Genomic DNA, 26,884 nt, shown 5'->3' on the forward strand with positions numbered 1-26,884 from the left:
TCCAGGTTTCCTCCCTCTTTCTCTTTATTGTGGCGCACCTCAAAGGGTAACTGTTCCATGGCATCTACTGTTGGATCAGCTCAGTTTGCTAAGTGTAAAACTAATGAACTCCAGATGAAACAAATGCTTGCCAGACTTGGTTCCCCATATATGGGCTGTACACCTAATCCTAGCCAGCAGACCTGTGAACATGTGTTTTTATTCTCAAAGGAGACTAGCGAAGAAAATGGTTGTCAGCCAACAGTTTGCACTTACATCCTATATACAAATAATTCAAATCAGATTCTCAACTCCCTGTGAGTCAGTAGTATCATAGTCACATAGAAAGAGCAGTACATTGATTTTTGATATTTTACTATAAACAGACTGAGAATCTCAATGTATTTGAAACTTCTTTGATAGCTGTAGGAAATGATAATCTCAGAATTCTTTCTCTTCCCTGTCCCAAACAGGATTAATACTAATAATTAGATGACATTTGAAGGTTTGTTCTAAAATCATCTATAATCCATTCTATCCAGGATACCAGGTACAGCTGAATAAACATTTGGAATATAAAATATTATGTCTATTTAATATAATAAAAAGGAAATTTGCCACCACATATTTGTGGTGTAGGCCAAAATTTTAATTTACACAAGTGTAAAAATTTATTTTTTATAGGCTTGTACAAACTTTCCATATACTTATGACAATGAAATACTGCATTTCATCAGTGATTTAATTAATATTTGTTTACCAAAACACAAACATTAAAAAGATGTTTTAACAATAAGTGGATTTAGCGTACTGACAGAAAAATTAATTCATTGAACATTTTTTGTACTAATTTTCAAATGTTGCATCTATTTTCTAGAATATACCCTCTAGGTGGCAGTAAACTGAATTAGCCAACAAGTGCTTTTGATATTTTTATTTTAAATTATTTCATTTTTAAATTTAGTCTGTGTGTGGCCTCGAGGACTAATCTAAATTTCTTATGAAACCAGTATTTTCTTGAAGAATACTGTCCTTTGAAAATGCTGTTGCTGGTGCTGTTTCAAAAATAAACTGCAGGAGTTTAAACTACTACAGATTTACAGTGCTGTCTCTAATAATGCATTAAGAATTTTACAATGAATGAAAAGTAAATTTTTATCACTCACTATCCCCTGAGCAAGATGGAGGGAGTGACCACTTATTAGAATGACTCATCCTTCTAGAAGAATACCCAGATAATAGAAAATCTGTCAGACGTTATCAGTAATTTCCTTTTCTGGTGTATGTCTTTACAAGGTCAAGGCATACTTGAAAAATAACAGTTTTTGGTTTTAATTTTTAAGTATGTCCTGTACAAAATAATTTAAAATGTAAGTATCAGAATCATGTGCTACAAATCTGTGGCTATGCCCTAATTTCACAGACTTTGAAAGTTTAAATATTAAATTTAGATTGAGGGTTGGTAATTATAAAGATGTTATTTAAATATATTTTAACATATATGCTAGTTCAGTATGTAACTATATAAATAACTGTATGTACGTATTTATACTCACCAGCACACAGATTTCCATGGTGATATGGACAAGAAAAGTCATCCTTTTCACAGTAGTTTTCCATATACTTTTCCAAGCTTAATTTTGTGACATAAACATTTCCCACAAATACAAACTCCTCTTCCACTGCAAACAGGTTGATCCTTGTGTGACTTGCAACTTTCAGAAGGAAGTTGATCTTCATCAAAATGACAGTTATTCTCATCACATTGGAAACACTTGCCATCTAGAAAAGTTTCTTCTACACACTTTCTTTTAGGTCCTCTGCTGTCATCACACTGGCAGCTGCAGTTTCTGTGTATATGAAGTTTAGTGGTTTCATTGAAACCAATAGGTTTGATTATTGCATAGCTTTTTCCTCCTGTGACATTGCATTTTTCCATTGTAACTGTTACATTGAAAAGAACCTAAATTTGGGTGGGGGGGAGAAAATATGTTTGTGTCTTGATTATTTTTATTACCAATATTATATCTGTTAATGATACTTTGAATTAATAATATACATATTTTAGAAATTAGTATTTACTGATTCTACATGCACTGTCATACATAGACATAACATCCCTTTTTAATTTCATTTATTTATTAATTAGTGAACTGGAGGCAAGACTGTGACTTGCCTATATTGTACCAATAAATAGACATGGGTTCAAGCCTATTTGAAATGTCTACTCTACTTCTGATCATTAATTTTATGTCCTCAATTGATTTCTTAGCAAATCTGAGAGATAACAGATCATTTTTCTGGACTGAGTCCTTACAATATGGAGCTACTGAAAATATTTGGCACTATAGATAGATCAGATAAAGTCATGGGCTCTACTGCTTTAAAGCCCTGAGATAAAAAGTTGTTCAAATGAACAATTTTTCTTTTATTTCTGTTTTTTAGGGGCTCAGGCAAAGTATCAGAGTTAAATTTTAGTTTATACATGTTAGTGGAGGAAAACATGGGCTTTCCCTGATGTTACTCAAGGGAAAAAGATTTAGGACTCCTACTTTTAGATCTTAATACAAAGTCATACATTTGTCTCAGTGGAAGGTGTTATCCACAACTGAGGATCTGGCCTAGCAGAAATTGGTTTCCCTCATGAAACTACAAAATTTTTTTCTCCTGCCAAATTTTTCTGTTTTCTCTATTTTTTCTTTCTGTACAACACAATTGGCTTAATGTGCTATTTATATTTGTTAACTACCTTATGATCTTCAGGTACTTTGGCAAATAAGATTATATTTTTTCATGTTAGACTGCAGTGTATTACAATTAAAAATATTTTGTGCTAGACTTTTTGGTTGGTATGGACATAAATTAAATAGGAGGTATGGATATATATATATATATATATATATATGAATATATATATTACGTATATATGAAAAGATATATAGTGAGACCTCTCTCTGTATATATCTATATATATATCTATATGTACCTATGATAGATATAGATATATAGGTATATATAGATATCCACCCCAACCAAAAAGCCTAGCACAAATACACACACACACACAGACACACACACATAGTGATATGAAAGATCTAAATTTAGGCTTATATATATATCCATTCAGAATTAGAATTAATCTCATAATATTAAAAGCAGTACACTTAGTGTGAGACTTGAAATTTTTTTTTAATGTTAAAGATTAACAAATATGTAGGATAATGTGGTCATTGCCAATATTAATAATAGAGCAAGACTTGGAGTTTATGTAATTAAGAGGTCATATGACTCTTTCTGAAAGTCATACTGTTTATACTACTTGGTTGAAAGTGAGAGGAAAAAGGTATGTAGAAAAAGGAAAGGAAAAAGAAAAGTTAAGAAATAAGAAAATCATTCTGCCAAAACTGATTTTGAAAGAAAGAATTACTTCCAAGAGGGTAACCCTTTCTCAGAAAGTAACATAGCACTATGTTTTGCTTGCACAAAGTTTTCTCTATATTCAATGGAAATCAAATATTTATTTTGTAAACTCATATATAACGTCTTTTGAACAAAATTCAAGGAGTGACTATGACTATGCAGGAGCCTACAGAATTAGAAACTAATTAATTTCAAATATACAGCTTGTTAGAGCGACTATACTACCTACAGATTCTGAACTTCCCATGAGAGAAAACTATACTCTAACTAAAGAGAAAGGAAGATTCTCCTTAGTCAGTCTTAGAATCTTAGGATTTCTCACCTCTTTCAATAGTTCTTTCTTGTTTTTCTATAGCATGATAGTAAAATAATTAATAGCATCAGTAGAACCTTGGAGATGGATGGAAGAGGGATTAGAAATTTTCTAGTTAAAGCTATTCATTTAAAAATGAGGCAACTGATGCCTCAAGAGATAAATGACTCACTGAAAATCATTTCATCTTATAAGAATTTCCTTTAAAAGCATATTTCTGTGTGTTTACTCTCTATTGCGCCAATCTTGGGAGAAACTCTATCTCCCCTGGTCCTATTTCCTGATGCTGCTGTAATCTGGGTCTCCCTTTTCCACATTTCATCCATTTTTATTTAAATGATAACACATCTTTATTGTTCTTAACAGATTTCCCTACTTCCTCCTATATCATTATATTGGGACAATACAAGTATATTGGGACAATCACAAAGTGAAAGATATTGTAATTCTTAGCCTTTTTCAACAATTCCATCACTCCCATTCTTTTCTGTAGCTTATTCCCTTCAACTTAACAGTTACTCTGAGAATTTTCAGATTTAAAACAAAAAATTATTATCATCCTCATACATATAGACACTTATTTGAGGAGATGTGCTTTCCTATACTGGCTGTGACACCCTAAGTGTAAAGTTATCATCATTAAATATTTAATATGATACTTATTTTAACTACAGAATTTGAGAGAACAGTCAATGGAGTTACAAGTAGGAACTTTAGGAATAGACAATAAAAGTTACTTTGAAGTGTAAATCAGATTCTTGCGGTCAGTAGTAAGTAAAGTTTTTCAGAACGGTTTGAGTTTTTTTCTGTGAGAAAACATGCCAAACAACTTAGTTTACTTTAAATGGGAAAAATGTACACTCACGTACTTCATCATTGCTTGTCACATTTCCACATCCGTCTGTGCCTGGCTTTTTGGTCCCATCTGGACAGATGGCAGTAATGTTAAAATAGACACCTTTTACCTGGTTTTCCACCTGAACTCTCACTTCTGAAATGAGTTTCTGCAGAGACGACATTTTTAATTGTATACTATAGCAGTTTCAAATGTAAGCAACTAAACAGTCAAGTTTATCATATCAGCCTGGATTTTATTTTTAACTAAATCAAGGAGTCTGTCTCTCTAATAAAAGGATGAATAAAAACAATGTTACCACATCATGACCCAATTACATTTGAAATATATAAAAATATTGAAGGATTAGATTATCTGCATTTAAATTGCTCTATTTTCCACATATTTCCTTGGCTGCATTTTGATCACAGTGATATTTCTCACTCAGCTTGTTACAAAACTAATCATTTTTAATCCAATAATATTTATATTTTATGATAAAATTTAACTAAAACATTGAGAATACATATATCATCATGGAGAATAAATATTGATAGTTTAAATCTGGAACTTGCTTCTGACATTTACAGATGTTAAAGTAACATTTCAGTTTCAAACCACTTTGGACTATCATGAAAGCTAAAATACCTTATTGATACAGAATTGAAAGGTCAATTTTTGTGTTGCCATTTCTATACTGCAGGTATAATGAATACCTGTCAGAGATAGCCCTATAAATTCTCCACAAATGGCCTAGTTTTTTTGCCAAGTGCCTGGGTCTTGCTTCTGTCAATTAAATTTGTTCCAAATCCTTAATACTGAAGTAGGGCCCCTTACTGGGCAGAAAATCATTCACTCATTTATACAATCATTGAAAAAACATCAATGTAATGCCTGTTATATATCAAGCATTCACTAATTTCTTCCAATCTCTGAGTTTCAAAAGTTCTAGCTACATTAAATATATTCTGTAGATCTGTGTATATTTCATCACATAAAACTAAGAGTCTACCACATGCAGAAATCTTTAACTTATACTTGTAAACAAAAGGAAAGGGGAAAGGTGAAGTATATACCTAAAGAAAGGGAATGAATAGCAGGGTATGAAGAAAAAAATTCCCATGGCTTCTAATTATTTACTTGACTAATTTTTCCTCTTCAACTGTATAATCAGTAAAGAGATGTGTGCTTACTGATAAATAATTGATCATGGAATTATGGTAGTAAATCTTTAGAATGAGATAATTCCTCAAATAATTAAATTTTATTTGAATTAGGTAAGACTATATCAGTTTCATTTTTTATCTACCAAAGAATTCATACATTATAACAACTTTAATAATTTCAACAAAAAAATAGAAACTTCTAATGGCATACAAATGGTGTTGATATGGTGATGGTTTAACCGATCAGAAGGAAATGCCTAATATAATGAGTGTTCTTTTTCTCCTTCTGAAGTTAATGCTTCTCTTAAAACCTTCAGCTAGTTACACCAGTGCTTTTCATGCAGGATATGAAAACAAATATCTAAAATTTTACCCAATTTTGAGATTTAGAAATTAAGCTCCAGACACAATCTTAAACTTCCCTTTTATTATCCAGCAGTACAGAGGCAGAATTTATTTTTTTATGATGTATAATTCTTTTTTTATTCATTATAGTTTATTTTTTATTTCTTCATTTCAGCTAAATTACTGTTACTATAGTCTTGATTTTTATATAGTTTTAATTCTAATGGCAGTGCTAATGTAAAGGATAAAAAATAAAATGCAATGACATGCACCATGTACTAAATTTGTATATAATTTTATAAAAGTCTTAAAAAGGAAATACAAAAAACTACAGGTTAGAAGAAAATATTTATATTCTATTTTCAATGAATTGTGAATGGTTTCTGTTGGACAAAATGACAAAATGAAATTTCAGAAGAATTTTGAAAGTACAGACATACAAAATAACAGCATCCCAACTTAAGGAGATTAATTAGCCAGAGTTTTTATAGATTTTGCTAGTATTTTAAATTGTTTAAGGTTAATCAGGACTGTAATTTAGATAAGTCATCACATACCTATCTTAGTAAAATAAAGAACATGAAACTAAAAGCTGCTATTACCCTTTCCATGGGTGCAGTTTGATGTACAGGAGTTTGTCAACTTATATTCCTTATTTGGGGTAATAAATGGGTTCATACTATGAAAACTAGGGTGACTTCTAATACTGTAAGCTCCTTTCTTATTTTGATTATCCTTGTGAACAAATTATGGATGGGAATGAACTGTGCACGTTTGATTTTCATTGGTAAGAAGGAATGATAAGTCCTAAGTTGGTTTTTTTTTTGTGACAGTGAGAAATGGTGAAATTTCTTGATAACAAAGTATCTCTATAGCTATGATTTGGTGAGTCACTGAACATTCGATGAGGAAGGAAATTTAGATACCCTCTAGCTCAACCTGAGTTAGTAAACTGTGTCAGTGAAACACTATTGAGGCACGCAAAGCTGAAATGACTTCCCCAAGTTTTCATAACGAGTTAGTGGTAGAGCAAGGGCTAAACTTTTGTTCCTAATTCCAAATCTAATGTTCTTTCCATCACTCCTCTCAAGATGATAGGGCACTATTTTGTACCTTACAACAGAAATTGGGGTTAAATTTTATTTCAAAAAAGTGTGTACGATAGATACATACCTGATAGGCTTCTACTACCAAATTATTGAGGTTTGCAGCCTTTGATTCTATTTCACCAGCAATGGTGCCAGGCAAGAGGGGTAGAAGATCCTAGAAAACATATCAGTAACATTCACTGAATGACAGTAGCACATAGTAGTTTAGCAATCAACAAATATTAAGAATTCTTATAGTTATCAATAGAGATGAATCATTACATGAATTAAAAAATATAAGACACTGAAAAATATAAGCAACTAAGTAGGGCAGCCAGAAAATATATACCTGAAATGGTAATGTGTAATTATATGTGCATGAGTGTGTGTACATGCACAAGTTAATACTGACCTAAAAACCCAATGAAAATATAGACCAGCATTTCCCAAAGTATCTTCCATGGAACATAGTCCCAAGAGATTTTAAAATGAAAAGGGTTCTCAGGGAAAATAATTTTGATAAGTTCTGCATGTGGTTTCTTCCACATAGAGACTCAAAATACACATCCCTATAATTCAGAAATAATTTAGAATTATTAAATACAGCATTTCCTAACATTTAATTAATTACAAACTCTTTTCTCATGATATATATGCATCATATTTCTCATATATATATGTATAAGTATTTTGCAGGACTACTTTTATATGGAATGACTTTTAGGACATGTTTTCCAAGACAGGAGAAAAAAATCATAGTCACAAATAGAAGCTTCATAGAGCTGGTGTTCTTGATGGATGGTACATAATAATAATGGAGTAGACTCTAGGTATTACTAGTGAGAAAATGAGAATCAGCAAATGCTTGAAGATTTGCTTAAGTTGTGGATGAAGTAAGAGCAGAAAAGAAACCAGTCTTACTAGAATGAAGATGCACAGTTATATGGAATCAGATTATGAAAAGTCTTGAAATCGATTTATATACTCATTTTTACCATTCACAAGTGTCATTAAGTTCCAGCTGTATGCCGCTAAGCCACTACTTAGATACTAACAGTTTGGTATCTCAGGTAATAGGGAAAATGTATCACTTAAAGATTTTTAAAATCCATTCATATAACCTTTATTGAGTACTTATTATATACCCCTTTGGAAATGCTAAATTACTAGGCCACATAGTTTCCATCCTTAAAGATCTTACAGGCATATAAATGACAATTTCAAAAACCAATGTACATCAGCCATAAAAAAGAATGAAATAATGCCATTTGCAGCAACATGGATATACTTAGAGATTATCATATTAAGTGAAGTAAGCCAGACAGAGAAAGACAAATACTACATGATATCATTTATATGTGAAATCTAAAAAAAAAAATACAAATTTTATTTATAAAACTGAAATAAACTTATGGACATAGAAAACAAACTATGGTTACCAAAGGGGAAAGTGGGTGATGGATAAATTAGGAGTTTAGGATTAACAGATAACAGATACCTACTTTATAAAATATATAACAGATAATAGGTATCTGCTGTCTACGTATAGTAGATAAACTACTATATATAAAATATATAAACAATATGGACCTACTGTATAGCACAGGAAAGTATATTCAATTTCTTATAATAAGCTATAACGGAAAAGAATCTGAAAATATATATATATATATGTAAAAATAAAGAGAAGCAAAGCAAGAGTGAAAATGTAAAGAAAAAAAAAAATCAAGTGATAGACATATGCACAGACCTTAATGAGGGGGATACTGAGCAGGTATTTGAAGGCTGGAGTAAACTGTCACAGACTACTTCCTGGAGGAGGTGATTCATGAGCTGTGTCTTAAAAGATGAGTAAGAGTTAGCTAAGTAATGAGGGAGATGGGCTTCCAGGTGGGGAAGGTAGATAGTAAGAACAAAGGCACAAAGGAAAGAAAGAGCCTAGTGAATGTTTGTACACAGAAGGATTAGAAGTATGACTGGAGAGACAAGTTTAAGGCACAGAATAGTGAGGGGGATGAAACCGAACCAGGACCAGCTAACTTCATATGCCATGTTAAAGACTTGATCCTCTAGATCAGAGGGAAACACTGGAACATTATACTCTAAGGAGTACCATCGTCACACTTGTGATTTAGATAGCTCACTCTGCAGCCAGGTGGAAAATGGATTTGGGAGATGGGTTAGGAGGCTGTTACAACTCAGACCAAGGTGATTGATAAAAGTATCTCTGAGCAGCCAAAGTGGTTGACTGCAAGGGCACACACAGGACTCTTAGCAGAACCTGTCAGGGCTTTAGAGCCTGTTAATTCTTACTTTGCACATAAATCAATTAATAATAAACCTGGTTATATGGTTTAACAGTCACTGGAAATTTTCTTAAGCAAGTAGGGAGAAACTGCTACAGTCAGTATCACCATCAAGAAATAATAAATATCAGAGAAAAAGGAGGCAAGAGCAATGAAAAAACTGCACAATAATTTGAAATTCAATTTGAAATTTAAGCCTAGAGATTAAGAACACAGGATTTAGGCTGTTAGGAAAGTCTGGGCAAGTATACAACCTCCCTAAATGTATTTCCTTAATCTTTAAAATGGGCACATTAGTGACATTGCCCTCATTATTATGAGTTGTTAAGAGTATTAAATAGTTAATATTAATGAACTCAGTGCCTGACAATGGTCGGTACTCGATAAGTGGAATCTGTTACTGTTGTTAATAAAATGATCTGGGCATTTAATTTGGGTCAGAGCCTTTCTTTTATGGATACTAACAGTTGTGACCTTAAAAAGGGGTTCTAAATTTGGGAAAACAGCAAATTGCATTTTCACTATAGATTTCTAAGGGAAGAAATGGTATGATTAAAGTAGCACTTTCAGGTGATAAATGTGGTAGTCAAGTATTAGAGAAAATGGTGGAAGGAACACCAGCTTTGTGGCAAATGCAAATGGGTTCAAGTATTTGTTGAAGCTGAGAGAAAATGTGGTTTCTCTGAAGTATTAGGTAAAGGACATTGAGAGCAGAAGAAAGAAGCAAAGACAGTAAAGGAGATGAAGAAGATATAGTGAACAGACATGTGCAGTGAAAATCAGGGTATCATAGCATTGTGGAAATGAAGAAAAGAGAATTTTCTGGAAGAAAGAACCTAAAAAACTGTGAAAAGAAAGCTGTAGCAGGGTTACAGAAGTTCTGTGTTGGGAGTGAGAGAAGGAATCCCATGGGGATAGTGACATAGGTGCCAAATGTCTGTTCTGCTTGTGGGACTCATCTACCCTAAAAAATATTGGACAGAACCACGATTATTCTTATGTAGAAATGCTTTGACTGTGTCAGTCAATTTCATGGCTTCTTTTATTCCTATACTAGATGATCTAGACCAAATCTAGGTATGTTGGTGCTATTGAAAATTGGCTGATATTCCCCAACCTAATCTATTATAAAGAAATGCTCATGGACCAGATTAAGCAGGACTCTAGACATGGATGGTATATTTGGAGTGTCAACTACTTTTTACTTGATAAAAGTCTCCTCCATTATTGTCATAGTGAGTACAATACCAAGTATCAGTGCCCACACTTGGTTCTAGGTGTTACAAACATAGGATTTATACTTATTTATACTTAAATGCTAACTTAAGGCACTGTAGTATGTATTCGTTAATACACTATTAAATTTAGATTGTACCAAGTGTAACTCCAGAATGCTTACTTGTGGTTCTAAGAAGTATTCTAATTTTAAATAGAAATGCAAACATCTTAATTTTTATATTATGGAAATTAACATACCTTATACCAATGAAACTGTTTTCCTTGAACTGCAAAGATGACATTAATGTTGTTGTCTATTAACTTTTCTGAAAGTTGGCCTAGTGAGGGATGTTCCTGTAACAGATAATGAAATAATGAAGGGAGTGAAATTTAGTAACTCAATCCCACACACATCCAAACATCTATTATGAGGAAAGCTGTATGACCAACATGAAAATGTATTGTGTTGGGAAGGATTATGATTCTACTAGAGGCATTTAAATTCTTTTAAAATGTAAGATCAACAGTCCCATTACCATCACATCAAAAGGAATAAAACCCCTGAAATAAACTTATGATATCACTTATATTGGGAATCTAAAAAAAATGAGATGAATTAACTTATTTACAAAACAGAAATAGACTCACAGACATCAAAAACAAATTTATGGCTGCCAAAGGGGAAAGGAAGGGAGATAAATTGGGAATTCAGAATTAATGGATACACACTACTATATATATAAAATAGATAAACAATAAGGACCTATTTATTGTGAAATAATTTTAAACTTACAGAAAAATGATGAAAATAATCTTTTATTTTTATAGTAAGTATACGGTACTGAAAAAGAAAGCAATTTTTAAGAATACCTGTGTTACACCCAAATGTTCATAGCAGAACTATTTACAACAGCCAAGACATGGAAGCAACTTAAATGTCCATCAACAGATGATTGGATAAAGAAGATGTGGTATATACATATACAATTGAATACTCATAAAAAAGAATGAAGTAATGCCATTTACAGCAACATGGATGGACCTAGAGATTCTCATACTAAGTGAAATAAATCAGACAGAGAAAGACAAATATCATGGTATCACTTATATGTAGAATCTAAAAGAAATGATACAAATGAACTTACATACAAAACAGGAGACTCACAAACACAGAAAAGAAATTTATTGTTACAAAGGGGAAAGTAGGGAGGAGGGATAAATTAGGAGTTTGGGGCTACCAGATACAAACTACTATGTATAAAACAGATAAACAATAAGGTCCTAATGTATAGCATAGGGAAGTATGTTCAATATCTTGTAATAATCTATAATGGAAAAGAATCTGAAAAAGAATATACATATATATAGGTGAATCACTTTACACCTGAAACTTTGTAAATCAACTATACTTCAATAAAGAAATAAGATCAACATCAACATATAAGGATATTTTAAAGACAAAATCTCCATAAAAACATAGAACACAGAAAAATGATGAGTGTTGAATTCAACATAGTACAGAGTGTTCAGCACCTCTTTAGATTAAAATTGGACTCTAAGTGATGCAATTGAAAGATAATTTAATATTCAAAACTGGACACATTAATGACAATCACATTCTGAGGTGAAAGTCAGTAACAAGTATTTAAATGCAAATATGTGCATATATATACACATATATATATTTATATACACATACATGTATTTGATATATAACATGGTATAGTACAAACTCTTTAAAAGCAGAAACACCTGTATTCAAATCCCTGGTTGTCAGTTTATGATAAAAATTGTATCTTAGGTCTATCCTCTATAACATGTGAATAGTGTCTACTTTGCATGATTGCTGGCAAGAAAAAAAGATAACCATAGTACATGAAATATTTAGTGCAATTTCTTGTATGTACTCAAAACTAATAGCAGTTATTATAATTTTTATTTTCAACAGCTTATACAAGGTGCAGCTTACTGATCTCTTAACCTGTTATTATTGTATTTAACTTTTTGTCATTCACATATATATTGACATTATAAATATGTCTCACATTGATAAATAAAACATGTAGAGCTAACTGTGACATTCTTTGTGGTCGTGAGAAAGCAAGAGATGAGCAGGAGAAGGGGAGTGAAATTTAGTAAATATGAGAATTCTTACAAATATGGAAATTTCTATATAAAGTTATATTGTTAGACATAGTGCTTGATATTTTTTCTTTCTATAAATAGTCTTCTAGAAATTAAAGTGAATTCAAATAGCAACTTCATAACTAGGTATTCTAGACAGACAATGTCAAACTTTACCTGCAGTAGTCCCCAGTTTTTGTTGGTGCCTAGTTGCATCAGCCAGGGATCATGTGACTGAACCTATTAGTATCATTTGATTCAAATTCAAGTTAATCTGTAGCTTTTATTCTCCCTCTCACTCTCCAGTTCCAGTTGTGTTTTATTTAAAGGAAAATTTTGCTTAAGCCATCTTGGTCAACATTTCTGTATTTTGGCATCTATGTGAACTCAGTGAAAAAGCTAATTTTACTACTTTCACTTATAGTGTAAATTCTGTGATCCACACATTAAACTTACATACATAAAGTTTAATATGATACAAGATACAGCCTTGTGCTTAAAACTACTGTCACTAACGTAAGTAACTGCTGTAATCCGAATATCTGTGTCCCCCTTCCCAAATTCATATATTGAAATGTTAATCCCAAGGTGATGGTATTAGGAGGTGGGCCTTTGGGAGATGATTAGGTCATGAAGGTGGAGCCCTCATGAATGGGATTAGTGCCATTGTAAAAGAGAGACAGTGGTGAAAGCACCCTGCTCCTTCTGCCATGTGAGGTTATAACTAGAAGGTGTTTTCTATGAACTGTAAGGTAGGCTCTCACAAGGTCCCGAATCTGCCAGTGCCTTGATATTGAATTTCCCAACATCCAGAATTGTGAGGAATAAATTTCTGTTATTTATAAGCCATACAGTTTACAGTGTTTTGGTATAGTAGCCCAAAAGGACTAAGATAATAATCATAACAAACATCCTTTTATTTCTATATAATCTATAATTGCTTTGTTGGAAATAAGTCAACTTTTCATGAACTACATTTAAATGTGACATGATACCAATTTATGAAGAGGTTTAAAAAGTATTACCACATGGATTTGTATAAGAAAAATTCTGCACAGAGCAATTCTTAAGAATATAATTTTAAAGTAATAGAAAAACAGTCCCCAAATTATAAGTTCTGTCAGATAAATTCTTGTTCCTCATTCCTAATAATATGTATACTCTTAAAAAAGATTTATGACAGTTTGCATAATGCTAGTAAATTAAAGAGAACAAGTAAAGGAAGGTATATCTAGCTGCATTGGGAATATTTTTTTAATGGCAACAACTACTTTTCAAATATTTTTACTTTGACAAAAAAAATCAGTTTGCCAAGCATTCCCCCTTCTTAATTTTTTAAAATATTTTTTATTGATTTATAATCATTTTACAATGTTTTGTCAAATTCCAGTGTAGAGCACAATTTTTCAGTTATACATGACCCCCTTATTAATTTTTAAAACCATTCATATATTAAGGAAAATTTAATCCATATGTTTTTAACCAGCTTATACTTAACTCATAAAATCAGTATTAAAGAACACTGCAAAATGTAAGCAGCTTTTGGAGCCTTCTTAATCTCTTTCCCCCTTTCAAGGACAGGGAGCCACGTTGACCAAAAGCACACAAAATTTAAGCCTAGAAAGTTTTAGTTTGCCCAGAAGATCATTAGAAAGGTCAGTTGGATTTTTAAGCTTAAAAGAACACATTTTTTTTAACCCTAGAAAGAAATGTTTTTAAAGAGAATTCCAAGTACCTTGAGGCAGATTTGTTAAAATTACAAATGTTTAACAGATGTTTAAATAAACCACTGTTGACAGGAGTGCTATGGATTAATGACCATTGTTGCAACCCCTTCCCCTTTCCTCCATGGAGCATAGTATCTTTTTAAGTATTTTATCTTTTATGTCTTGTATTTCACTAGCAGGAACACCCCCTGTCAGCCAGCTGTCCTGTTCTGGTGATGTCACTGCTCCTCATCTCTAACTCCCTCTCTGTCTAACCCATCACATGTTGTTGCTCTAAACTCTGAAAATAATTAATAGAGATAACAAGCGTTTCAGGGGCAAAAGCAAGAAGGGAGAGCAATGTGCCAAGACAGCTGCTAAGTAATTAAGAGCAAAAGGATTCCTTTCACATTTTCCTTCTTCACTAACACCATCACTGTGATTTGTGGGAAATAACTTATAAATGTCACAAGAGAAGAGGGAGTAAGAAAGATTCAATGGGAATAGTTTCAGTTAAAGAGATAAGTGTGTAGAAATATATGAATTTTAATAATGTGCATATTTAGTGACAAAAATAAATGTTTAAGATTCGCCATAAAAGTGAGATTCATAATAAAAGTTCTTAGAAGATAATATAGAATTTGTAGTATTGCATATCATAAAAATATACAAAAAAACTCCAAGTTTCTTGGTTAAAAAAAGTACTCAATTATCTGGATTACTTTTTAGAGGACAGAGACAACATGAAAGCATTATGATAGCACAGATTTATTTAGATATTAAGACTTTATGTGTTGTCAGTCCCCATGTATTGCCATAGCCTATTTTCTATCTAGATGGCTGCATAGTAATAATCACATAGACTCAAATTTCTCATCAGTGGCACTATTAACATTTTGAGCCATGTATTGCATATTGCTGGTGTAGGGGTGTCCTATGCATTGTAGGATACTTAGCAACATCTCCCTGGCCTCTGCCTTTCAGATGCCAGTATCTCCCTCCTCCCTTAGTATTAATAACCAAAATGTCTCTGGACATTTTGTAATGTCCCAGATCTGAGGGGCAAAATTGCTCCAGTTGAGAACTATACCAAGAGCAGAGGATCTGGAAACAGACCACCTGGGGCTTCAACTCCTGGTTCTGCAGTTACCAGCTGTGTAATACTGGGCTGCGGTCTTAATCTTTCTGTGACCAAGTTTCTTTATGTGTAAAATAGGTATAAATACGAGTTATCTACCTCTCAGAGTTATGGTTAATAGTGTAAAGACTTTCACTTAACATTTTGTAATTATTAAGCCCAGATTAATGGTAAGTTGGGGCTCATGTGCTGATGTCACATTGCTTGTCATATATCTAGGCACTACTACATAGGGCTGTTTCCTAATCTCCATTTTCTCATTTATAAAATGGAGGTAATAGCAATATCTACACTTCACTAAGACATTGGGAGGTGCTCACTAAATATAAAGGGACAAATACCATGGGGCTGCTTAATAAAGCACAACTTTCAATAAAAGACTGCTATTAATAAAAGATATTTGGAGGCCATTTCTAAAGGCAAGATGTTGGGCTCTTGGATATGCTTTGTTTGACTTGCCTCATATATTTACTTTTTGCACCTGCTCCTGAAGTGTCTGAATCTGTGACTCCTGCCAAACATGGTTATCCATTGATATCTTGATATCCTCATTACTGAATGAGGGGCATGGACTAATAATTTCTGTAAGCTTTTCAATAAGAGTGGTTATAAAAAGTTTTTGGCTTAAATATGATTTAACCAAAACATATAGTTTAATTGGAACATTCTATTTCATAAGTATTTTCATCAAATTTTGGTTTTCTTGTATCACTTTGGAAAACCATTATTTTTTTCTCATTTTTAGGGACTTTATAAAAGCAGAGTGGGGCTACTCTGAGTCTGGCCCAGGTAATTCTGTGGGGAACTTTTGCTTTCAATTTTGATGGAAAAAATAAATTAAATATTGTTTGCAGAAATAATTTCCTGGCTATTTTTTGGCAAGCATTCAAATTACGTTTACTCTAAGGTTATTATTAAGGTCATTATTCTTCTCATGGCATTTACAATTTAGGACAGATAGATCATAGAGCAGTAAGCTCTTGGAAAATTGTGTATTTCTAGGAATTTATCTATTTCTTCTAGGTTGTCCAATTTGTTGCCGTTAGCTGTTTGTAGTATTCTCTCATGATTACGTTTCTGTGATAATTGTAGTAACTTCTCTTTCATTTCTTATTTTGTATATTTGGGCACTTTTTTTTTTTTCTCTTAATGAGTCTTGGTAAAAGCTTGTCAATTTTGTTTAGCTTTTCAAAAAAACAGCTCTTGGTTTTATTCATCTTTTCTTTTCTTTTTTTTTTTTTTGAATCTATTTTGTTTCCAATCTGATCTTTATTTTTTCCTTCCTTCTGCTGACTTTGGGGTTTTTTTTTTTTTTTCCTTCTTTTTCTAATTCCTTTAGATGGTAGGTTAGGCTGTTTATTTGAGGTTTTTCTTGTTTCTTGAGGTAGGCCTGTATTGCTATAAACTTCCCTCTTAGGATTGCTTTTGGTGAATCTCATAGATTTTGGAGTGTTGTATTTCTGTTTTCATTTATCACAAAATATTTTCTGATTTCCTCTTTGATTTCTTCATTGATCATTCAGTTTTTAGTAGAATATTGTTTAGTCTCCATATGTTTGTTCTTTTCCCATTTTTCTTTCTGTAATTGATTTTTAGTTTCATGCAGTTGGGGTCAGAAAAGATGCCTGATAAAATTTCTGTCTTCTTAAAGTTGTTAAGACTTGTTTTGTTTACTAGCATGTGATCCACCTTGGAGAGCATTCCATGTGCATTTGAAAAGAATGGACATTCTGCTGTCTTTGGATGGAATGTCCTGTAGATATCTACTAAGTCCAAGTGGTCTAATTATTCATTTAAGGCTACTGTTTATTGATTTTCTGCATGGATGATCTCTCTGTTGAGGTAACTGGGGTGTTAAAGTGCCCTACTATTATTGTTTTACTGTCAATTTCTCCCTTTATTTCTGTTAATATTTGCTTTACATTTATAAAGCTCCTATATTGGGCTGTATTGGGTGTGTATATGTTAACGAGTATAACATCATCCTTTAGTATTGATTCTTTTATCATTATATAATGCCTTTTTTGTCTTTTGCTACAGACTTTATTTTAAAGTATACTTTGATATGAGTACTTCTGCCTCAGCTTTCTTTTTGTTTCCATTTGCATGGAGTATTTTTTTCCATCCCCTTATTTTCAGTCTGTGTATCTTTAGCTGTCGAGTAAGTGTCTTCTAAGAAGCTTGTACATGGGTCTTGTTTTTCATACAATTAGCCACCCAATGTCATTTGATTGGAGCATTTAGTCCTTTGACATTTAAAGTGATTATTGGTGGGTATATGCTTACTGCCATTTTGCTACTTGTTTTCTGGTTGTTTTTGTAGTTCTTCTCTGTTTTGTCTTATACTTTTAGTCTATTCCCTTGTAGTTTCATGATTTTCTTTTGTGTTATGTTTGTGTTCCTTTCTCTCTAATTTTTGTGTTTGTAGTTTTTTGATTTGTAGTTACCATGGAGTTCATACATGTTGACTTATAACTATAGTCATTTAAGTTCAAATACATTTAAGAGATCTACATTTTTTACTTTCCCCTCCACATTTTGTGTTTTTGAAGTCATATTTTATATCTTCACATCTATCCCTTAAATATTTGTTGTAGTGTTAGTCGATTTTATAATTTTTGTCTTTTAACGTTTGTACTTGCTTGTTTAAGTGGTTGATCCACTGTCTTTACTATGTATCTTCCTTTACCAGTGAGTGGCATTTTCCCCTTCCTATAATTCATTTTTTGTCAGAGCCATTTTTTTTTTCACTTAAAAAACACCCTTTAATATTTCTTGTAAGTTCAGTTTAGTATTGATTAACTCTTAGTTTTTGCTTGTCTGAGAAGCTCTCTATCCTTCAATTCCAAATGATCAACTTACTGTATAGAGTATACTAAGTTGTAGGTTTTTTTTTTTTCTTTCAACACTTTTAAGTATATTATGCCACTCCCTTCTGGCCTACAAAGTCAGCTGTAAAATCAGCTGATAGTCTTATGGGCAATCCTTTGTATTTGAATCTTTGTTTTTCTGTTGCTGCCTTTCAAATTCTCTTTACCTTTAAAAGTTGTAATAATATTTTTAAAAAAGAAAAAATAACTGGCCATGGACTTAAAGCTTTTGGGGTACATTTTGTCTAGGTCACATTTCCTTTACTTTCCTGATTGTGTATGTTCATTAAACCCAAAGGTGCTAACACTCTAAATTGATCTTGTTTCTTTAATTAATTTTGAAAAGTTGAATTTTTATGCAATGTTAAGCAGAGAAAAACAAAGTAAGAATCAGGAAATAAGGTGAAAATTTTTATTATATGCTTTAGTTTAGCCATATTAGAATTACTGTTACTATTCTTATAATTTCAACTGAGTAATTTCCAGGAGACTAAATAAGTAAAGGAATTCTGAGTAGTTAAATGATAGGAAAGGTGAAGAATCACTGACCATAATATGATGAGGCACACACACACAAAAAGGCTCAGTAGAGAAAGAAACACCAAACCTAAATTACTAAATACAGTTAGAAGTATGTTTGCATCTCTCTATCAGGCCTAAGAATCATGGTAACATTAAAAAATCCCATTAATAAGTGTTCATTCCTGTGTGCCTCTTCCAAATACTTGCTCCTTGACTCCCTTTCATTGTTATTGGAGACGTTGGTGTTATTCTTGGCCTCTGCCAAGGGTGGGGTGAATGGACGACTCTAAATAAGGTTGGGAATCACCCTGGAGGAGGTGGGTAGGGAGACAGGATGAAATTCTAGATCTTCAGTATTAATAACCTGTCTGCTACACCATTAACAATTTTTATACTAATATCTACCATTTTAGAAAGAATTCCTTATTTTAAACTGTCATTTATTACTGGTAAATTATAAAACTACATTTCTACTTGAGTTTTTCATTCTGGCATTTGGAAAAAAAGCAGTAGAAAATGTAATTTATTTAATATGATTACATTATTTGCCAATGGCCATATATAAAATATAACAATGTTTAAGTAGAAACTGTTTAAAATTGTATCTTGTTTTATAATTTATGTAAGCCAAATTATCTGCTTTATTTCTTTTATAAGTAAGACTGTAACCAGGTTAGAGCACGTTACACCAAGAACTTCATTGCTCTAATTCTTCTAGTTTTCCCTTGAGACACTGGAGCAAAGTGGCTAAGAATACAGATTTTAATATAAGGTTGAACTAGATTGAGCCATTTATTAACTTTTTAGCTGTCTGTCCTCAGTCACCTTTCTTCATTTCTTCTTACCCCAGTTTTTCTGTTTATGAAAGAAACATAATTATGAGTACCTTACCTAGTTGTAAAGATAAATTTCATACTGTATACAGTGTAATGTTTGCAGTATACTGATAGTGTATGTAGCAAAAGTGGTTTCAGTTAATAAAAACTCAAAACATTGGTAGTTATTATTCTGGAGTTCACATTGACCCTCATTAAATAGCTATGTGAACAATCAGTAGAACTCTGGTCCATGTAAATTAGACATGTGATAGATCTTTTATCAGTTTTTTTCTTTTATAAATGAAAGCACTACAATCTTGGACTAAGAAGCTCACATACCATTCAGCACTACTGGTATTGGCTGCTGGAGATAAAGCCAGGAAGCTAAGTGTTTGCTTATGTAACTTATACCTTTAAAATTCTTCTCCAGTGGCTGAATAGCAAAGAATGGAAGTCGTTTAAAATGAGCAGGTAAATATGCTAAGAGTCAAGCTCAGGGTACTTTGGATGTAGGAGGTTTCGGAGCAGTAGCGCATCTTGTATATATAAATGCATAGTTAAGGGATCAATCAGAATGTTTCAGCTTTTTTTGTTTTTAGGGTAGTGTCCCTAGAAATGTGGGGAACAAGACTTCTCAGGAAAAGGATCCTTTAAAACACAGATCTAGCATGAATGAGATAAAAGTATTCTTCTAAGGTATTAACAACACACTGCTCCTTGGTTTACTCAGTACATATCAGTGACATGTGGGAAGTTCATTCTTTTAAGTAGGTAAAACAGTGTTCAAAAAGGCAAGTAAAGTTCTTGATAGTTTGTCTAAATTCCTGATGTCATAAGAGCCCAAACACTGGGTAAAATTCCACCAGAATTATAATTTATATTTCTATAAGGCTATATATATGGCATGGCATATGTCTAAAAATATGAAAACATTTCTTTTCCTTAAGGAATCCTTACTAGGTGAGCAACAGCACTCTAAAATACAGTTATGGAGAGAGGACTTCAGTGGCTTGGCAAAACTTCAGAAGAAGAATGCAATGCAATTTGAGAATAATGTGATTATTATTTTTCCCTTAAAAAAATAAGCTTCTCCTTGTCTCACAATAGAATAGTTCCTCATGTCTTCTCCACTCCCAGTAAATGAATTAGAATTCTATCCCGGATTAAAAGAGATTAAATGGAAAGAAGGAAAGATAAGAAATGACTAAATTAAAGTGGATGGGTCTACCAGAGGGAAATGTGGCTGAGTAGAAGAGAATTAGCAAAGGGAAAGACACTAATAAAGTAACTCCAAATCCTAAATTTTACATTCAAACTCTAGTTACCTTTTACGATCTTTAAATTTTGATTCTGCTTTCAAGAATCTAAACCAACCGAGGATTGAATTTGTTTTATGTGGTAATACAGTTGCTTCTCTAGACTTTCAAAAAGTCTGGTAGGGTGTTCCAGATTAACTAAATTAAACTATTTAAATTTCACTTATGGACTCACACACAATTTAGCATAATTTATATGCTTCTAATACTGCATTTCCCAAACTGTGCATGAGGTGCCTTAGAGCACCACAGTATACTCACCAGGATGCCTTGAAATATCTTGAATTTTTAAGGGAAACACAGTGATACTCAGCATTTGTCAGGTACCCATGAACTACTAGCTGAAGACAGTTCATAGCTTTAAGATTACATTTGGCTCTGTTCCTTTAGACAACATCTTATCTTTTCAAAGTGGGGCACTAAGAAAATCATGTGGAACAGGAAATGAGGGTGGATATGTCCAACCTGATTCCAAGGCTTGGGAAATTCCCATTAGTAAATTATTTACTAAGAATAACACAAATATGCATACATATTTTTGATGATTTGTGTATATTTCTTTTAACTGGTTACTAAGTTCTTAGTACAGAAATAGTTATGTTATTTGGACCTAACTACTTAATAAACAGAACTGTCAGGTTTTTTATTTGTTTTGTATACATGCACCAGGGGAAAATATTACTGAGACACTAGCTACCAAAATCTAAGAAAGTTTGGAAGTTTTTGTTCTAACATTTGCATGCATGTATAACTAGGTGTCAATGCCACAAATAATTGATGTTTTATGCAGTTGATTTTCTACATGTAGAATAGCTAATGCTGGGTAGGATATGGTTCTAGGAGACTGTATTTAAATATATGATTCAGAGCTGACACTAACCCTCAGGAAGCTATCCAGATATGCACTGATTAAAAAAAAAATAGGCCCTAAATATAAAGCTCAGAGGGAAGGGGCGAGGTATAAAATTCTAAAAGCTGGTCTTGTTTCAATCCATTTTTTTTCCTAGTCTCTATCTAGATACTACCTATTATACTGTGAGGATTCCTCAGGCCTAATACACTCTTTTTAACAATCCTTAATATGTTTTTCAATACTAACTGTGTAGAACTAGTTTAATTATATAAAGCAAATCTATATGTATGTGTTTTTTCCTTCTAAGTTCCTTTATTTGCATTAAAAGTAAGCTTTTCTATCATTAATTATACACTGCTTTACAGAATGTCAGAGAGTTAGCTAGCTACTAGATATCATCAAAGTATTTTAGTCTTATGTTTTATTGATCAGAATTTATAGATTCCATTGTTTTATAACTTCTCTCTCATGGCTTATCCTGACTCCACATCATGCTCCTTTGGAGAATTTCTTGGTACAAGAATAGGTTAATTTCCAACTTAAATTTATACTATAACCAAAAGATTCATAACTACTAAGAGGCTATTGCTATGTTACCATGCTTGTTGATCTGACGTAGACGTTGTTTTTCAGATGACAGTTTCCATCATTTGGCACCACTATGCCTGCCAATTTGCTATCAAGAGCAAGATGAGATGTCTGATCTGTCATCACCAGCAGCAATCTTTTAGCTTCTTTTCGCCATCCAATATGACTCTTAAAATAAATACATAATTAGGTCTTTTACTATAACATAGATCTTTACTTTGGTCTTTATCTTAAGTAAACATTAAATTTGAGTTAACAAACATTGTCAGGCTAGAATGATATACATAAATTAATCTCTCTTTGATAAATAGCATTGAATTTTTTTTAACACCCTTATTGTGGGATGGTTCCTGTACACTAAACTACACGTATTTCATATGTACAATTTGATGAATTTTGATAGATGTGTACACCAATGAAACCACCACCACAATCAAGATAGCTAACAAATATTAACTTTCATTTTTGTATACTTTTTTACCGTAGCCTTTTGACCACACTAACTCCTGCCTAGAGATGTCTGCTATTCTCCCAGAGGAAGAATAAGCCAGGTTTCCAAAGTGCAGAGTGCCCAACATGATGTGAGCAGGACAACAAGCTATTTCTGGTTCTTCCTTGGAGAGTGGTGAGTAAAAAGAGCAGTCCTTTTGGAAAGGATTTTCCAAGGGCTTAAATTATTCTTTCCCTTTTATCTTTTCCTATTTTTAACCTTCGTCCAATTTAGCCCCTCTGTCCTGAACACATACCAAAATGAGTAACACTGGTGACGAATAAGAGATAGGAGAAGAATGTATTCTTCTATGCTCTGTTTTCACTCCATAAATCAAGGAGAAAAATGCTAAATTCTTGGGGAATTTTGCATCTGAGCAGACACTCAATCATGTGAAACTTCTTACCTCACAGACAGCTGCCTGAAGCATGGCATCAAAACCTCCTTCAGGTGTATCTATATTTCCAGAGATCTTCTGTCTGTGAACTGCTTTTTCAAACTCAGTGATGTTCTCCGTCAAAGACAGCACATGGATATATCCATGAGGAGGCATACAGTCTAAGTTGTAGTCACTATATGGATAAAGAAGAAATGCAAATTTTGTTTTGCTGTATTTCCTTCAAAGATCCAAAACAGTACCAACAGTAAAATTGTGTGATTGATCTGAGAAAGGAATACATTTTTTTGCCAAGGAAATTTTATTAGAGAAAATCTGTATTTTATAAAATCAGAGAAAAGCTCAATATTGGTGAATATTTCTTTGCAGTTAGGATTATAACAGCTTGTTGTTCAAAACATAAAGGAGATTAAACATGTTTCTTTAGTATGGGACACTTAGAGCTTTTATTCTGTTGATATGCACTATTAGTTTTTAAGAGGAGGTAAGAATTTGCAATGATTTCCTATTACATTTGTCCATGGAGCAGCTGAAAAAGTTTTTGGGAAATGTTTTTAGGAATTTTGTTAAAATATTATACTATTGTTAGATATTTTAAGATATTGTGCTCATATTTAAAGCGATGCTTGGTGTGGAATTATTGATGAAAAATCAAAATTCATTAAAATTATTTTGAGAGTTCCTAAAGTGAGGATCATTCCTCAGGTTCATCTGCATTCAGGGAGCAGATGCATGAAGCTCCACGTGGAGATATATCAGTCTTATTCCACTATAGCAGGTTACAGAGTTGTTTCAGTAAATTAGAGTGTATACTGTAGAGTAATCTGGGTAATTTATGCCAGTAGGAAAGAAGATGTTAAAATGAAATGTTTTATTAAGAAAGAACTGAACACATATTTCTCTCCAAAAATTCAACTGCTAATTAAGAGTATTGTGTGAGAAATTTGTATTTTAAAGTCAGTTTTCCTTTCATAGTAGGGCATATGCTATTTAGAATCAGCCTTCCAAGATGATAAGAAAAAGGACTCTTTCTAGCAGACATTTCTAATCTTTTGATCTACCTATATTCTATGTGCTAGCTGAGCTTTCTTTGAAATTGCATCATAAGCAACATAATTATAAACACATTCACAAAACAGTAATGGAAAGATAGATGCAATACCAGCAGAATAAGTGCTTTAAATTTGATAAACCTTAATTCAACAAATTTGGAGCAATCAAAAAGAGAAGTACAGAATTTTCAAAGAGGTATTTATATACAGGGTAGCTTGATTATTGGAGGTTTATCTAAAATTACCAATATGATTTGTGCTTTTTGTAATAAAAATTAAGTGAATGGTATTTGAAAAAAATATAAAGTAAAAAGCCCCCTTTTAATCTTAAAAGTTTTCAGATACTACCTCTCTAAATATTTTCATTTCTCATTTAATTAAAACAAAAATATGAAATTTAGTAAGTCCTTGATAAAAAAAAGAAAATGTGATTTTATAAGAAAAAGCTTGTTTAGCATTATGAAATCCACATCAAACATTAGATACCTGCATTGATTATGAATTCTTTCTGGATGAATACTAATGTATGGTGAAACAGTTTTATCAACATATGAGCCAAATCCAAGGCGGAAGTCACGGGAGAAAAATGCCATTTTTCTAGATAAATCATTTCCAACCGAATTTAATTTCTCAATATTATTGTGCATCGATGCTGAGACATCAACCAGATAATAAAGATCCACAGGATATTTCTTCAGAGGATGGATTTTCAACATAAAATTAGCTGCAGCTCCTAGTTCAAAGAAAAGCAAATATCATTTAGCATTTATTTTAAACATCTCAGGAAAGCTATCAATAAATCAGTCACATTTTAGATATAGAACAATTATTACAACTTTGTGCATAATGAATGAAATTAGGAATATTCTGGAATAATTTGAAGGCAATTTGAAAACCATACCAATTTATTAGTCTCCCCCTTTTACAATGTATTTCTCATAATTCTATAGGACAGACAGAGATAATAGCAAATAGACCAGCTCAATATAAAGGTAATAGGGAATATATTTATCACCACATGAAGCTGTATTTCTAGTGCCTAGAAAAGCATAGTACAAAACAGCAAGCAGCATTCTATTGTAAGAGAGAGTAGGTGGCTGTGTTTGTTTGAAGGTGACATTTAGATTTGAAGACAACTAGAAAGATTCCTTAAGAAAAATTAACTCATTGGATGCAGGTGTGAACTCTTTCTTTTGAGTGAAATATATTTACATATGAGATGTGAAAACTCTGGTACTGAGAAGTGCACGAAGTTACTCAAAATTATTACTACCTCATCGTGAATCATTTGATAAGATTCTTCCCAACAGTTAGTTGTGCGAAGGAATGAGACAGTGGTCTAAAGAATGGTAACTAGCGGTGCCACATTGAGGACCCAGGCAATGTAGGGGTCGACATCTGTCCAATGTATGATGGGTGCTTGATAAACATGTTGAAGAGGGTTCACAAAGGCAAAGAAACTGGGTAAGAAGAGAGGGTCACCATAAGGAGAATTGTTGGAGCCTCCAAAAGACAACTGTCTTTGCAATATAGTTTTATTTAGTTCTCTGTCCATTATCATTTTATACAAGGATTTGTTTGTATCCCTGTATACAGGATATGGCACCCTACAGAGTTAGTAGTTCTCAATTTAACTTTTTAAAATACATGGTGAAAAGTTATCAATTTAAATACAGGCAATTTGAGAATTTTACTTTTTTAAACAATAAAGCAAATGCTTTGTAAGTCATTAATTATTTCTTCATGGGGAATATTTTGAGTGGAAAAAATTTTAATAAATACCAATTCGTACTCATAATTGGTAGCCTAATCTACTTATTAAAGGAATCCTATAACTTATCAAATCATATTTTTAGTCTTAATGTGCCTTAAAATATCAATATTTTCTTTTAAATTATTTCACAAGTCAGATGTTTTTCAGCCAGATTATGGAATATATTCAAAATGGTATTTTTTTGGTTTATGATAATAATTATGGGGAAAATGGGCTATTTACTTATTCCTAATTTGCCTTTACACGCAAGAAACTTCTTTTCTATAACACTCTTAGTTTTTCAACCCAGGAGTTTGGGAGGAGAAATTGGGCATGTATAGTCCAGCCCGGTCAACTCTTTCACTCCTTTTTTAAGGAGCTGGGCTGCCTCTAGAGAGCATATATTCAGCTCTGCTTTCTAGATATCTGCCCATGTGGAAGTATCCTGCAGTTTGGGTAGAGAAATTTAATTCAGGAGAGTGATAGAATCTGATAGACAAGGCTGAATCAATGAGAAATAGAAATGGAGCATATTGGGGGATGTGGTTTATGTGGAAGAGCTTGAATTTTAATGCATGGGTCAGCAT

General features: G+C 32.5%; 1 protein-coding gene across 1 annotated transcript in view; it reads right to left on the minus strand.

The window, feature by feature from the left end:
• Window positions 1–26,884, minus strand: part of ITGB8 (integrin subunit beta 8) — an 80,688-nt gene that overhangs the window by 10,220 nt on the left and 43,584 nt on the right. The window contains 8 exon segments of the mRNA XM_006181975.3: window positions 1,536–1,590; window positions 1,592–1,942; window positions 4,582–4,716; window positions 7,232–7,321; window positions 10,929–11,024; window positions 22,615–22,773; window positions 23,502–23,667; window positions 25,031–25,277. Of these exon segments, the coding sequence (XP_006182037.1) occupies window positions 1,536–1,590; window positions 1,592–1,942; window positions 4,582–4,716; window positions 7,232–7,321; window positions 10,929–11,024; window positions 22,615–22,773; window positions 23,502–23,667; window positions 25,031–25,277 (1,299 nt within the window).

The sequence above is a fragment of the Camelus ferus genome, chromosome 7 (genome assembly GCF_009834535.1).
Source record: "Camelus ferus isolate YT-003-E chromosome 7, BCGSAC_Cfer_1.0, whole genome shotgun sequence".
Lineage (NCBI taxonomy): Eukaryota > Metazoa > Chordata > Mammalia > Artiodactyla > Camelidae > Camelus > Camelus ferus.